Below are 13,645 nucleotides of genomic sequence, written 5' to 3'. Positions count from 1 at the left end.
CATCGCACAAAATTTACCATTGATGGTAACCTTGCCATCAATGGTAATTAACTACCATGGAAAATGATTTTAATTGGCTGTTGAGCACTGTTACCATGGTAGTTGCCATTGACGGCAAAGTTACCATCAATGGAAAGTTTTATGCAACAGGGCCCTGGTTAACTGATTAAAGAGGATGCAATACTTGATTCATTCAACCCTCCAGCATCCTACATCGAAAAAGGCCAAGATAGGAAGGTCAAGTGGGGTTTATACTATTCAAAACACACAATGTAGCTGTAGCCTTTCTGATCTGAAGGACACCGGTGAAATAATCTGTTTTAAAGGCAAAAAGTAAATGAAGAGCTGTTCTTACCTAGCTGTCTCTTAGCCTCGGCCCACGTTGGCTCATGCCCCTTCAAGATCATGACTGCTTCCATGCACTTCTCCACCAGCACTGGGGGTCGACCGTAGGACTTGATCTCACCGATGTCTTTCTTGTTGAGAGCCTCCAGGGCCTTAACGGCTTCTGCCAGAGCGGGAAGGGCTTCGTCCAGGTCATGCTGCGCGGCTTCGGCCATCTGTTTGCACCTCACCTCCTCCTCCCCAATCTTCTCACTGCGGGCTTGCACGGACTGTTAACAAACACAGACAAACGTACAGTATCCTTAATCAGTTAAGGATTTGTGTTTGTTTGTTCATGTACTGAAGGGCCTGGCTAATTTGAAAATGTCCCTGTTCATATTTTCCATAACGGACAAACATTAATATATACAGGTCCACTTTCGGGGAAATATTGTAAGTATTCTTAATCGGTTAACAGTCTTGGATTTGTGTGTTCGTACATGTACTGGAGGGCCTGGCTAATTTGACAAAGGTCCCTGTTCATATTTTCCATGACGGGCAAACATGAATATACAGGTCCACTTTTCGGGGAAATACTCTAAGTTGTTATTGATAGTTGTAGATAGCTCAAGTATTGGTGAGGGTTACAGTCCATCGGTTCAAAGTTCTTCATGTTTTGCCTGCATCATACATATAAACTGATGAAATGCTTCAGTGCCTGCGGTCATACAGTTATATCTGTAAAGCACATTGAGAGGGCCTGCGGTCTTGAAATGCGCTATATAAGGACGAACTATTATTATCATTATACAACAGGGTAATCATTGAGTTGTTTTCATTTGTTTTTTTGCACGTAAAAACTAAGTTAAATGAAATCTCCTTAATGAGTTGGCCAATCATCTTTACAAGTGATCTACCATATGAACAAAGGCAGTAGTTGCCCATCTTATCAAGACTTTTTTTCCTGTAGGATTTTCATCCGGATCATGGACTTACCTTCTGCTGTTCGTCCGCCTCTCTCTTCTGCTGGACGATGACCACAAGGTATTCCTCACACTGCTTCTGGAACTGGGCCACCTTGATCTTGGCTTCCTCCAGCTCTACAGACATCACCTCCACTTTGGCCCTGGTGTCGTCGATCTTGGACAGACCATTCTTGAGCTTGTTGGCCGCGTCGCCAAGCTCCTTGCGCTTCTCGTAGAGCAACCTGATGGTTTAATTGTAATCGATACAATAAAAAACTATTCACAAAATAAAATATTGATGCCTTTGGAACTAGGTGAAAAAAGGCTTTTATAGCATTAAAGACTGCATATCATTTCTTTAAATGCAATGTGGATACATGCAGAAACTTGATGACTGCTTCGCTTCCTATTAAAAGTGTTGTATGTTGCCCTTTATCAAGTGAGGGGAAAAACAAATCTGTGAAATCCTAATAATAATAATAATAATATGGATATTTATATAGCGCCGGTATCCGCCAGGTTCTGACGCTCATGGCGCTTTACACATGTTACCCTGGTTGTAGCCAAGCTGCCAATATAACTAGGGCTCAAGCATATCAGGTACCTATTTACACCTGGGTGGAGAGTGGCAAACTTAGATTTACGTCTTGCCAAAGGACATTAGTGCCGCCGCGGGACTTGAAGCCAGTACCTTGTGATCTGCAGTCGGGTGGCTTATCCACTAGACTACAACTGCTCTATATTGTTTCATGAACCATCAATAGTACAAATTTGAAATGCTCAGAGTGCTGTAAAATTTAAGCTTTATACCTAAGCTCCTGCATTTTTCAAAAATTGACCAAAAAAATCAAACCAACATGACTTTCTTGCAAAGTGCCGGGGATACGGGGGATGAAAAGAAATTACTCACGTTTTGTATCCTGTGACAAGCTCCAAATAGTTGGTGGGTGTGACGTAGTTGTGACGCTTCAGCTCAAACAGCATCTGATTGGAGCTCTGGACCACCGATTGGTGCATCGTACAGAATATCTGGGCAATGTTGGGCTTCAACTGAAAGACCAAGAACAGAAAATTGCTTTTTGATAACACTCGTTTACAACCATATGGGCAGACTGACTTCACTTGCTTCTAATTTAAGTAATGCTCTATGGACTGATGCATCCCTCCTGGGCAAAGTGGTGCAGTGGGGCTTTACGACTTCTTGGTAGAGGTTTTACAAGGTGAAATTGATGGTCACCATGGTCATTGCATAATGCCCAGATTGGTGCATTGTACAGAATATATGGGCAATGTTGGGCTTCAACTGAAAGACCAAGAACAGAAAATGAGACCCTTGTATTGCTTTGGATAACATTTATTTGCATCCGTATGGGCAGACTGACTTCACTTGCTTCCAATTTAAGTAATGCTCTATGGACTGATGCATAATGCAGAAATTTTAACCCTAAACCTAACCCTACGTGGGGTTAACAACAGACAATCTGATAGTTTTATTCCCTTCAATAAACTATACCATCATATTGAAAACTAATGATAACTACATTACGAGAAACATGTTAGCTATCTTTCTATTATATTAGTAGCTATGTTGAGTTAGTCATTCTAGTAATTTTTGTATACTTCTTTTTGGTGATTCCTTTAGTGTGATTATATTTCTCTTATCATTCATGCTTGTACAGCGCATACAGAAACTTTGTTTATTATGCGCTCTATAAATATTGTATTATTATTATTTATATCATTCTGAAAGAGGCCGGAGACCATTTGTGAAATAAAACAACAGCCCCGATAATCACACCTAGTACTGGTAATCTTTTGGAATGTTTGATGAAAAGAATATCATTTGTTAAGAGCAAGAAGAACTATAATATTGTTTGTTGACAACACCCTTCTGGCTAAAAAAACCCCCTCATATGTCCTTACCTGTTCGTTTTCTCCAACGTTTATAGACTCCAGGTACTTCTCGGCCACCTCTGTCAAGGCTTCCTTTGGCCATTCGCAGAACCAATCAATGGTGGTGCAATTCACAAAGGCTGGGTACATACGAATGCGATTCCTTTAAGAGAAAAGAGATTAAAAGAGATTAATAAAGGATATTAGTGGGTGTTTTTTAACTTTCTATCAGATTTTGCTGTTATGTTTGTTTGTGTAGTTGCCAACTTCCATGGCAATCAGTCATATGGTAAGGTTGGTTGAAAGTTGTGTGCTGTCATTAGGTTTTTTGTCTTCAAAATCATGAAGAGCCTGCTGAATGTTGCCTTTTAAGACGTTCTGGCCAATGGACAGAATTTCACCACGTTCACAAGGGTCAATGCATGGCTCAGTTCTTAATTGGTACAGGAGGCAGTTGGTACGGCAAACCTCTGAACAGAGTCCACTCAGATTGATACATGAGGCTTGCATTCAAACTATGGGTATATATTCAGGCCAAGACGCACAAAATGGAAAGATCAGATTCTAACAAGTGTTTAAGCAAGAAAGGAGGTCAAACTGTTACATATACATGACTGAACAAGTCATTGAAAGAATAATCTTTATAAAGGCAGATCGATGGACAGACAGGCAACATTTCAAGAACATGATAACAAACCTCTGAACAAAGTCCTTTCAGATTGATATCGGGCTTGGTATTCTAGCCAAGACGCATGAAATGGAAAGATCAGATTCTAACTAGTCTATTATAGAAAGGAGGTCAAAGTGATATATAACTGAACAAGACATTGAAAGAATAATCTTTATAAAATCAGATCGACGGACAGACAGGCAACATTTTCAAGAACATGAAAATTGCAAACAAATCAACGAACGAATAACTAAACAAGACATTGAAAGAATAATCTTTATAAAAGCAGACAGACAATTTCAGGAACATGAAAATAAAGAGCAAATCGTTCACACACCTGAACGGGTCGCCCACGGGACTCATGCACAGGACCACATGCAGGTTGGTGCGCACCCTCTCGATGAAGTACGCAAACATGCTCTCGGGCGTGTCCTGGATGCCGTCCTTCTTGGCCGCCTCCGCCAGCTCGGTGCGCACCTCCTCAAACTCGTCGGCCTTGTAGAGGTTGGGCACCTCTCCGCTGGACAGGATGTTGTTGATGTCCTCGAGGAAGGTCTCGTCGACGACCTGGGTGTCGTTGAAGAGGAAGATGGTGGGCTTGTTCTCCACCCCGGCTGTCCTGTACAGACGCTTTAGATCTGCATGAAGAAAATATTTAAAAAGATCAGCAGGGATTTGGCAACTTTTTCACAAAGAACAGTTTCATGACCAACATGCCTTACTAAATGGTCTGCAATTACTACCAATCACCCAACATGGAAAAGTCATCATCTTACAATTCCCTCTCCCGAAGACTCCCCAAAAAAACTATATAAGGGGTGTTTTTTTATGGGACTACAGGTTTGCTTTTTGCAGACCTGCCCAAGTCTGGTGTCTGCAAATTAAGACCTACCGCACATGAAAATTGATGACCCACCCCCTTTCAAGCAGGACTGCATTACTTGTAGCTACTTGCGCCCTCTATATAGCCAACAATGCCAAAGCAGTACCCGGTGATCCCCCATGGTCCCCTTTTTCTTATGTTAATTTAGAGCTGATTTGATGAGATAGCCACCTGTCAGTGACCATGGTGGGACGTCTAATCCCTCCTGGCCAAACTTGTACAGAGGGGCTTTAAAGGTCATACTGATTCAGCATCAATTCACTCACCGTCTCTGAACTCTATGATGCGATAATGTCTGGTCACTTCAATCTGGAAGGTGGTGAAGTCGCAAACAGCCGCAGCCAATCGGGTGAGAGACTGCCGACCACTCCCACCAATACCGACCAATAGCATGTTGCCTCTGGGCTGACCAATCACACGGATGATTCGGGAAACTGGATAAGGAATGCAAGTGAGTCGGAGCATTAGAAAAAGTGAATTCAACGTAATTATAGTTCAAGGGTAACATAATAAAAACATGCATGCCCGTTGGACCTTGTAGATTCCATCCTTCTAGGCCAGTTATGAGAACTTGTGACACACGTCCTCAATACATAATAATGATATTTGGTTCTTGTAAAGCGCATATCACATATAACATCATTATACGCTTCCAAAGAGCTTTGGAAATTATTACCCCGGCTTATTAGCTTGGCTGCCATTACGGCACTCTAGCATTTCAAGGAATTAATTCCTGTCCATTTTGGATGTAATGATGAAAAAAAAATAATTGAATGCGGAGAACCTTGTCTCAGACATCAAAAGTAGCCCAAAAATAAAAGCTACTTAAATGTTAGAGTTGCACAATTTTGCTTTGCCCATTCAATAAAATTGGTACCTCCGACAGATGTGTATTGTAAACCATCTTGGTAACATGTTACAATATTGTTTTCCTTCAAAGACTGCAATCTGTAAATTATCCTTCAAAAGATCTTTAAAGACTACAAAACCTAGGGATGTTCTTGGTGAGCAATGCTGCCTTGAATATCTAGAGGTGACAAACAAGAGAGGCCTTGCTCAACACTATCGTCAATTCTTATGTAATTTTTAATTGTTGAAAAGATCTCCCTTTCTCTCTTCCCCCTTCTTTACCTCTTCTCTCTCTCTCTCTCTCTTTCCTCTCTCTTTTTTTCTCTTACACCATCTCTCTATCTTTCCTGCTCTTTCTCTTTCTTCACTATATCTCTCGGTCTCTTATCCTCTTTTTTTCCTTTTCTCTCTTTCCTTCCCTCTCTCCTTCACTCTCTCTCTCCCTTTTTAACCTTTTTTTCTCTACATCTTTCCCTTCTCTTTTCCTCACTTTCATATTGTATTTCCTTCTTGTTCATATTTTTGCCTTTATTTTAATTTGGTACAAAATTAAGGATAAACATGTGATATATGTGTGTACTTATAATTAGGTAAATGAAACTGTTTTAATTATACACTTGTGTTTAAGATGCAATGTATATCCATGTGCAATTCAGTATATGTAACTGCAATGCATGATTCAATAAATACCATACCATACCATATATGGACCCAAATGCAGAAGAAACGGGGGCAAAACTCACCGTGCTCTATAGCATCCCTGAACAGCACCAGGTCCATCGAGACGACGCCTGGTGTGGCATTGTAGTCGTCCAGAGCATCCTCCATAAACCTTTTGACAGTAGGGAACTCCTGAAGATCTTCGTAGATGGGTACCTCCAAATTGGACATGTATTCACCTGTAAGCAACAAAGATTCGAGAAAGTGAGAATCGTATGGAGGTTCTTGTCTGGTAAACAGGAGCCGTATTTAATTCAGTGTGTGGATTAAAGCCCAAGTGTACAAATTGTAGCTACTTGCTCCCTCTATATAGAAAATTTCCCCAATCGGCGCCTGTTGGTCCCCCATGATGCTCTTTTTCTTTTGTTAATTGAGAGCCGAGTTGATGAGATAGCCACCTGTCAGTGACCTCCCTGGGTGGTACAGATGGCCTTTAGTCAGCATTCTGCATCGCATTTTACTTGGCTAAGTAATATGTCTTAACTCATATTCAGATTAGAGTGTTTTATTTTAGTAAACCAAATTTAAGTTAAAAACTTACTTATAATCAATGTGACCTCGCATTGTTGATCCAAAGTAATGTGCAATTTACACATCGCATTAAATATATTATTATTATCTTTATATACAGCTTATGTGCAGCTTACGATGACTGTGTATCAAAATCGTATGCCTGCCAATCAAGGCCTCCAACACCTAATAGGGAGCTGTCTTCAATTAAGGGTAAAACACATAGCAAAAAGCTCTAGCTGAATTCTAAAGTTGGAGTGAGAAAGAAAGGAGAGGGAGAGAGATGGAGAGAATTCTTACCGAATATTGGAGGCTGCTTGTTGGGGCAGATGTTATGGAAGGTCTGATCAAAGAGCGTTCCCAGCTTCTCGCTGATGATGTTAACAAAACCCTCAATGTCCTGGTCGTTCACAAGACGATCCGAGTATACCCTATAATATGCGACAAATGAAGAGAAAGTGTTGAGTTAAAGGACCAATGCTGTCATTACAGGGCATGTCTGGCCGTTTCCAAGCTGAGTTGAATAAATAGAGAAACATTAAAAGAACAAAACAGTGAAATTTTCATCAAAATTGGATGGAAAAATAAGAGAGAATTTGATAGTTTCGCACAATTTCATGAAACAGTGATATGTATCATATGCAAATACGTGAGTTGATGATGTCGTACCCTCACTCTTCTTTATCCGTTTTGTACATATACTAAACAAAAATTTCACTTTTCTGCTCTTGGAATGTAAAACATGGTATGACCTCAGCCTCACAAGACAGAGACACAAGCTCAAGACAGAAAAACAAACTACAGCAATAAAAAACGATCAAACAAACAGACAAACCTGAAGCACTCATGGATCCAGAGCCTGGTGATAGACCCCTTGGTGTCATGGAAGTCCTTGTGAGACCTCAGCATGCCTTGGAACACCTTGGAGATGTCCCTCAGGTTAAACAGGTAATGGATCTTGGCAGGGGTTGGCAGGAACCTCTGGACGACGCTCTGGTAGACCTCTAGAGTGGCCTGGGTGATCACGTCTCCGATGGGCTTCACGTCCTCCTCAAAGTCCTGCAGCTTCTGGTTGATCATGGTCCCGAAGATACGCTTGATTTGGGAGTCCTAAGCATCAAACAGAATGATTCACATTTTTAGTGACTAATTAGCATGAAGCTTTATTTGATAGACCCAAGAGTTGGCTCAGTCGGTAAAGCATCTGCCTGTCGAATGACTGAAGCCTGAGATGTGTGTTAAGGTGCCCCTCCCCTTGTTTCATAGACGCAGGCTATGTTAAGTGGAAAACACTCCGTCCCTCGGATAGGACGTTAAATGGAGGCCCTGTGATCAGGAGAGTCACCACCCTTGCACGTTAAGAACCCACTGCACTGCATATATACGGCATCTGTAAGAATCTTCAGTATTGAAGGAGGCAGATTATCTTGAAGAAGAAGAAATGATTATTTTACCTGACTGCTAAGAAAGCATTTACATGCTTGTAAATACTAAAATACTAAAGAGGAGTGTTGTACTCACGCTGGGGAATGTCATGTTGATAAGGTTGAACCTGCTTTGGAGTCTCTTGGAGATCACCATACGACCTCCGCCTGGTGGACCCATAGATGCAAGCAGCTGCATGCCCTGTGGATTAGGATGGTAGAAATACAATATAAATTGTGTTTCATCATTCATATATTCTTATATGATTGCAGGGCCCTCATGGGTAAAATTACAGTGCCTTGAGCACCTTGCATGGTGAATATGTGGGCTATTAAAATACCTAATATTATTTTTATTATTAAATTCAAACATGGTCAATGGTTCCAGGTTGATAAAAATGTCTAAATATAATATAACAAAAACAATTAAGAAAATCAAAAGGGTGCACTGTTGAAGAAAATTTTTCTCAAAATGTTGAAATACATGTAGGCTACCATCAGGGATGCCTGTTATAATTGATCAGAGGGCCTGAAAATCACCTAGAATGAGCTATTTTGTACACAAAAAAAGCCTAAGCTACGGTCTGAACATAACTCACCAGGGCCTGAATTCATGATATTGCCTGACAACTGAGATCCCTGTACCACAAATGTTCTACCATTTTGGGGATTGGGATCTTACCTTGATAAACTTGGTGGTCTGCTTGACTCTGTCGTACCAGAAGCCATAGTCCACCCAGAGTTTGATGAGCTCCAGGGGAGGCTGAGAGCCGAAGGTGTCCTTGGCAGGCATGTTAAAGTCATCCAAGAAGGTCACCAGCTTCTTGCCACCGATGGGCACGTACACACCTTGATAGACACACAGGAAGAGGAGATCTCATCAATGTCTTGAGAATTAAAGGCCGTGTAGCTTGGCAAATACTAGTTAACGCCATCTACGTCTTCTTTTGGGCAACTGCACGTAAATGAAAGGACTTTATTAACGGTAGTCAGCGACCATATCTCTACATAGTCAGCGTTCGCGAAACAGACTGAAGTTCTCCTCACGCTTCAGTTTTGCGTATTGTGCAGGCATGTGATTGCGATCATGCTGCGGTCGCGTCGACCGTAGTTGTATTATACCTCGAGCCAGGCCAGGGAAAGACACTTAGTCTTGCCATGCTGCACTCTCTTTAAACGAGCTATGAAAACATCCCATTCCTTAATCGGATATTTCTCAAACTTTAACTAAAGTGTTTTCCTATTTTTCTGATTCTATTAAAACCAACTTAATATAAGCCCCTCTGCACTAGTTTGGCCAGGAGGGATTAGACCTCCCTGTAAGGTCACCGGCAGGTGGTTATCTTACCAAAGCAGCTCTCTAATTGCACGATGCTCGTACGTAATGTAAACACAAACATTGCAGCATGTAGCCTCCTACGATGCCCCAAAAATTGTAGACCAATTTATCGTACAGCCCCCGGGGCAAATGTAATCTGGGCATAAGGCTTTAACTTGGATTTCAAAATTGGATGTCAATAACGAAAAGTAGGGTGTCTAAAAATGCCATCCACTATTGAGTGCATGTAAATCAGATTTTCTTTTGGAATCACTAGACTTCTTCTACTGCTTTGATGTTTTGATGTAAACTTTTATTCATTTTTATGTATCTTTTCTCATTTGCTAGGTTTTCTTTATATGTATATATATATATGTTTTTTAATGCTTTGTTTTATATGATTGTATGTTTGATGTAGACTTGCATTTTTAGTCTTTGGACTTTTTGACAAGTCTTGAATAAAACCTCATTTGAATTGAATTGAATTGAAAAAAAAGAAATGGACACCCTGAAACTCTTCTGGAAAAGCTCGCTAGCACCCACCTTTGGTCCTCTTCTCCACCCTGCTCTCAATGATATCCTGGACGTTGTTGGACGTGGTCTGGGAGGACATGTTGATGGTCAGCACGCTGTAGGACTGAGGGTCAAGCTTCGAGCACACGCTCTGGGCCACCGAGGTCTTGCCTGTACCGACTGGACCTACGAGAAGGACCGGGTTCTTTCGTGTGACCAAGGCCTGGATGATGAAGTTGTAACGGACAGTGTCGACGGTGGGGACCATAATCTTGTAGAAGGGCGAGCTGCCGGGAGAATGGAAAGAGGGGTAAGGGATAGATGCCATAATTTATCATTCTTAAATTCTACCGAATGACCCTTCCTTTGGCTGAAGAAAGAATGCTTAGTTCTCACATCATTAAAGCCCCACTGCACTACTTATAGCTTCTTGCGCCCTCTATATGGCAACCAATGCCTAATCGGTGCCCGTAGGTCCCCCATGATCCTCTTTTTCTTATGTTAATTGAGAGCTGATTTGATGAGATAACCACCTGTCCGGTGACCTTGCAGGGTGGTCTAATCCCTCATATAAACTAATACAGATGGCCTTTAAGATCAAGAGGGTAAAAATTGAATATGGACGAGTTATAATTTAGATCAAGTGAATCATACAGAACTGTGTGAGCTTCTTCCCTTTCAATTATTCTGCTTATATAATAGACAAAGTTCTATACACATCCATAAAACACTGCATCTATCATCCATTGCTGGTACCATGCAGCTAGATAAATTAACAGAAAGAACTCATATATTACATATGTCTTGACCCATTCAACATTTGCTAATGGTGTCCAAACACATGTGCAATCACACTTCATGAATTTTAATTAATAAATTGATATCCTGAAACCATAACTGATAACTTCTCTGCAGTCTTACCAGGGTAAGGTAAGCTGTCACCATGTCCCTAAGGACCTTGGCTTCACAAACATATTTTATCAAACAATTTTTTCCTATCTTGTGCAATTCTATATGCCTTCTGGAAGGTACTGCCTACTAGGATGTCACTTTCCTATCTCTTCCTTCGTATTCCTTGCCTATTTGTTCCCAAAACAGTCTCCGCGAGTAAGGGTTTAGCGAAGCGTACGCTGTGTATTTCGTTAACGTGACGTGTATTACCAAGGTGTACAGCTAGAAATCCAGAAAATCAACTCACGTGTTTGGATATCTCCAGCCACTCCTGAGCTTGTCCTCCCAATGAGACCAGCTCTTTCCCTTAGGGTCCACGTAGTACTCATACACCGTATCCTTGTTGGGGAAGGTGCCTTCAATCTCGCGGATGTAGTTGTCTAGCTTCTTGCGGCCGTCCTCGTCGACGGTGCAGCCAACAGACCAGATAAGACAGAACAGGAACCAGAGCTCTATCATACGCTCGTAGTTGTCCTTGTCAGCTGGGTTGACCTGAAGAGTCAAAGTTCAAAGGGTATAGGTTAATAATTTGAAAAAGCTTTCAGACAAGTTTATCAATGTGGGTTGTGGGTTTGATCCCCGACACGGCACTAATGTCTTTAAGCAAGGCATTACTCTTCGTTTGCCACTCCATACCCAGGAGAAAAATGGGGACCTGATAGGATGACAAAAGCCTTTGTGTTCGTAATTACCAAAGGTCATCACGATGACCATATGGTAGGACTACTTCCCAGGGAGTAGAGATGGTGCACATTGTGCATGAATGAATCCGATGACTGGTGCAATAATATCTGTAAAGCGCTAAGAAACAGTATTTTGTATTGAGCGCTACATACATGTAAATCCAGATTATTACATCATTATTATAATTATTATTTTTTACTAGCTTACCCCGTTCTCTTCGGTAGCCAAAGCCGAGTAGAGGTTGCAGAAGGAAGCTACTCCGTTAAGCTCCGAGATGGTGACCAGCTCCTTGCAGTTGTGACGTTTGAAGTCCTGTATCTTCATCAGGTACTTGTCGATGAGGTGCTGAATGATGTCTTGTTGTTGCTATTGAAGAGGAATGGTAGCAAACGTATGTGGATTAACACAATAACATTACACTTTAACAGTGGCTGATTGAATGATGAAGGATTTGATCAGTGAACTTTTACAAACTTTTTTTCTTCAACATCCAATGACAAATGCTGATGCTAAATAAAAGATTTGCAACCCTTGTAACTACAGTACCTAGACATGTTTTTTATCATTAATTTTACACTTTGAAGCAAATAAAACAACAAAAACAGATCTTAATCAAAGATCCCATCTATGCAGATAGAGATTTCATTTTTACAGCATTAATTGATATTCTTTCACTTATTTTACATCAAAGACTAGTAGAGTCGAACCCGCTTTAGTGATCACTTGTCTACAAAGACCACATTTTTTGTTTCCCTTGAAAATGGTTTCTCGTTGAAACATGTACTAAAGGAACCTGTCTACAAAGACAACTTTTCGTGTCTCCCTTCGGTGGTCGCTATAAACAGGTTTGAAAGTATTATGAAGCATAGCCAAACAACTATCCCATAAGGAAAACTACCCTCTCCCCCTAAATTGATACCTTGTAAATAATATCTGTTATATTCTACATACTAAGAATCTTGCTCTACGATTGGTCAAAAGTAAATCACGTGATGAAAGATAGTTCGCCCATTATTGATGGGAGAAGCAAAAAGTTCGTTTAACTGTGTAGATAGTACTACTATCTACACAGTGTAGATAGTACTACTATCTACACAGTGCAACACACTTTCACTGAAGATAGAGGTACTATCTACACAGGGCAACGCACTTTCACTGAAGATTATCCAAAAGCGCACTAAAACAGGCGTAATTAAGCGCGCATTACCAATGAGCGCAATTAAATAAAACACATACGCGCACCGTACCCTCAAGTGGTTGGGTTAAACTTAAAATTTTTTGTTGTGAATTTGGGCCTAGGTGTCTTTTATGTAGATGCATACACGTCCTTTTCTTTTTGTAGTTAAATTGTTTTAGATGTGGAATATAAAGCAAATAACCACCTTTTGGTTTCAGGCGATTGCAAACTATCACTTCCTCGTCGATCAGAATGTATACGCTATCTTTCCTCAGCTTCGCTTCGGAAAGATAGCTACACCCAGATCGCCTCGGAAGTGATAGTTTGTCCCATCACCTTCACCAACGGTAATTATTTGCTTACTATCTAATAACATATATGTGATTTGTAAGGTGCCAAATCCACCTGAAATAAATGCTCAAGGCACACCATCTATGATCTTGTCTATAGGGGAACGATGGTCGTTCAAAAGAGAAAACAAAAGGAGTACGAAAATCAGCTGAAGATTTGAGATCAAGTTTCATACCTTGTCCTTGATCTTAGAGAGCCATGAGGTCACGTAAGATTGATAGCCGAGGTCAGCGTAGTCGGTGTACACCATACCGCAACGGCTTACAGTAGCAGGAGACGCTACCGCTAAATCTTCAGTCTCAAACAGCAGGGTCACCTGATACACAAACAGAATCACAATATTACATAACTATGAAACTGGTGGAAAATTTAAACACAATTTCTACTTCTCCTTTGAATAGCTCATATTGTGT

At 40.9% G+C, this 13,645-nt stretch overlaps 1 protein-coding gene across 1 annotated transcript in view; it reads right to left on the bottom strand.

Moving 5' to 3' along the window:
* Positions 1 to 13,645, bottom strand: part of LOC593353 (dynein heavy chain 2, axonemal) — an 80,392-nt gene that overhangs the window by 29,628 nt on the left and 37,119 nt on the right. Inside the window, exons 43-57 of the mRNA XM_030981848.1 lie at positions 13,408 to 13,548; positions 11,912 to 12,070; positions 11,268 to 11,512; positions 10,100 to 10,356; positions 8,921 to 9,087; positions 8,336 to 8,440; positions 7,650 to 7,924; positions 7,115 to 7,245; positions 6,328 to 6,483; positions 5,002 to 5,169; positions 4,190 to 4,490; positions 3,213 to 3,345; positions 2,200 to 2,339; positions 1,321 to 1,531; positions 356 to 614 (exon numbers count right to left, since the gene is read on the bottom strand). Coding sequence (XP_030837708.1) covers positions 356 to 614; positions 1,321 to 1,531; positions 2,200 to 2,339; positions 3,213 to 3,345; positions 4,190 to 4,490; positions 5,002 to 5,169; positions 6,328 to 6,483; positions 7,115 to 7,245; positions 7,650 to 7,924; positions 8,336 to 8,440; positions 8,921 to 9,087; positions 10,100 to 10,356; positions 11,268 to 11,512; positions 11,912 to 12,070; positions 13,408 to 13,548 — 2,848 coding nt within the window. The remainder of the gene's footprint in view (positions 1 to 355; positions 615 to 1,320; positions 1,532 to 2,199; positions 2,340 to 3,212; positions 3,346 to 4,189; positions 4,491 to 5,001; positions 5,170 to 6,327; positions 6,484 to 7,114; positions 7,246 to 7,649; positions 7,925 to 8,335; positions 8,441 to 8,920; positions 9,088 to 10,099; positions 10,357 to 11,267; positions 11,513 to 11,911; positions 12,071 to 13,407; positions 13,549 to 13,645) is intronic.

Source organism: Strongylocentrotus purpuratus, unplaced genomic scaffold (assembly GCF_000002235.5).
Source record: "Strongylocentrotus purpuratus isolate Spur 01 unplaced genomic scaffold, Spur_5.0 spur5_scaffold_12, whole genome shotgun sequence".
Classification (NCBI taxonomy): Eukaryota; Metazoa; Echinodermata; class Echinoidea; order Camarodonta; family Strongylocentrotidae; genus Strongylocentrotus; species Strongylocentrotus purpuratus.
This window is presented reverse-complemented; position numbering and strand designations above follow the sequence as displayed.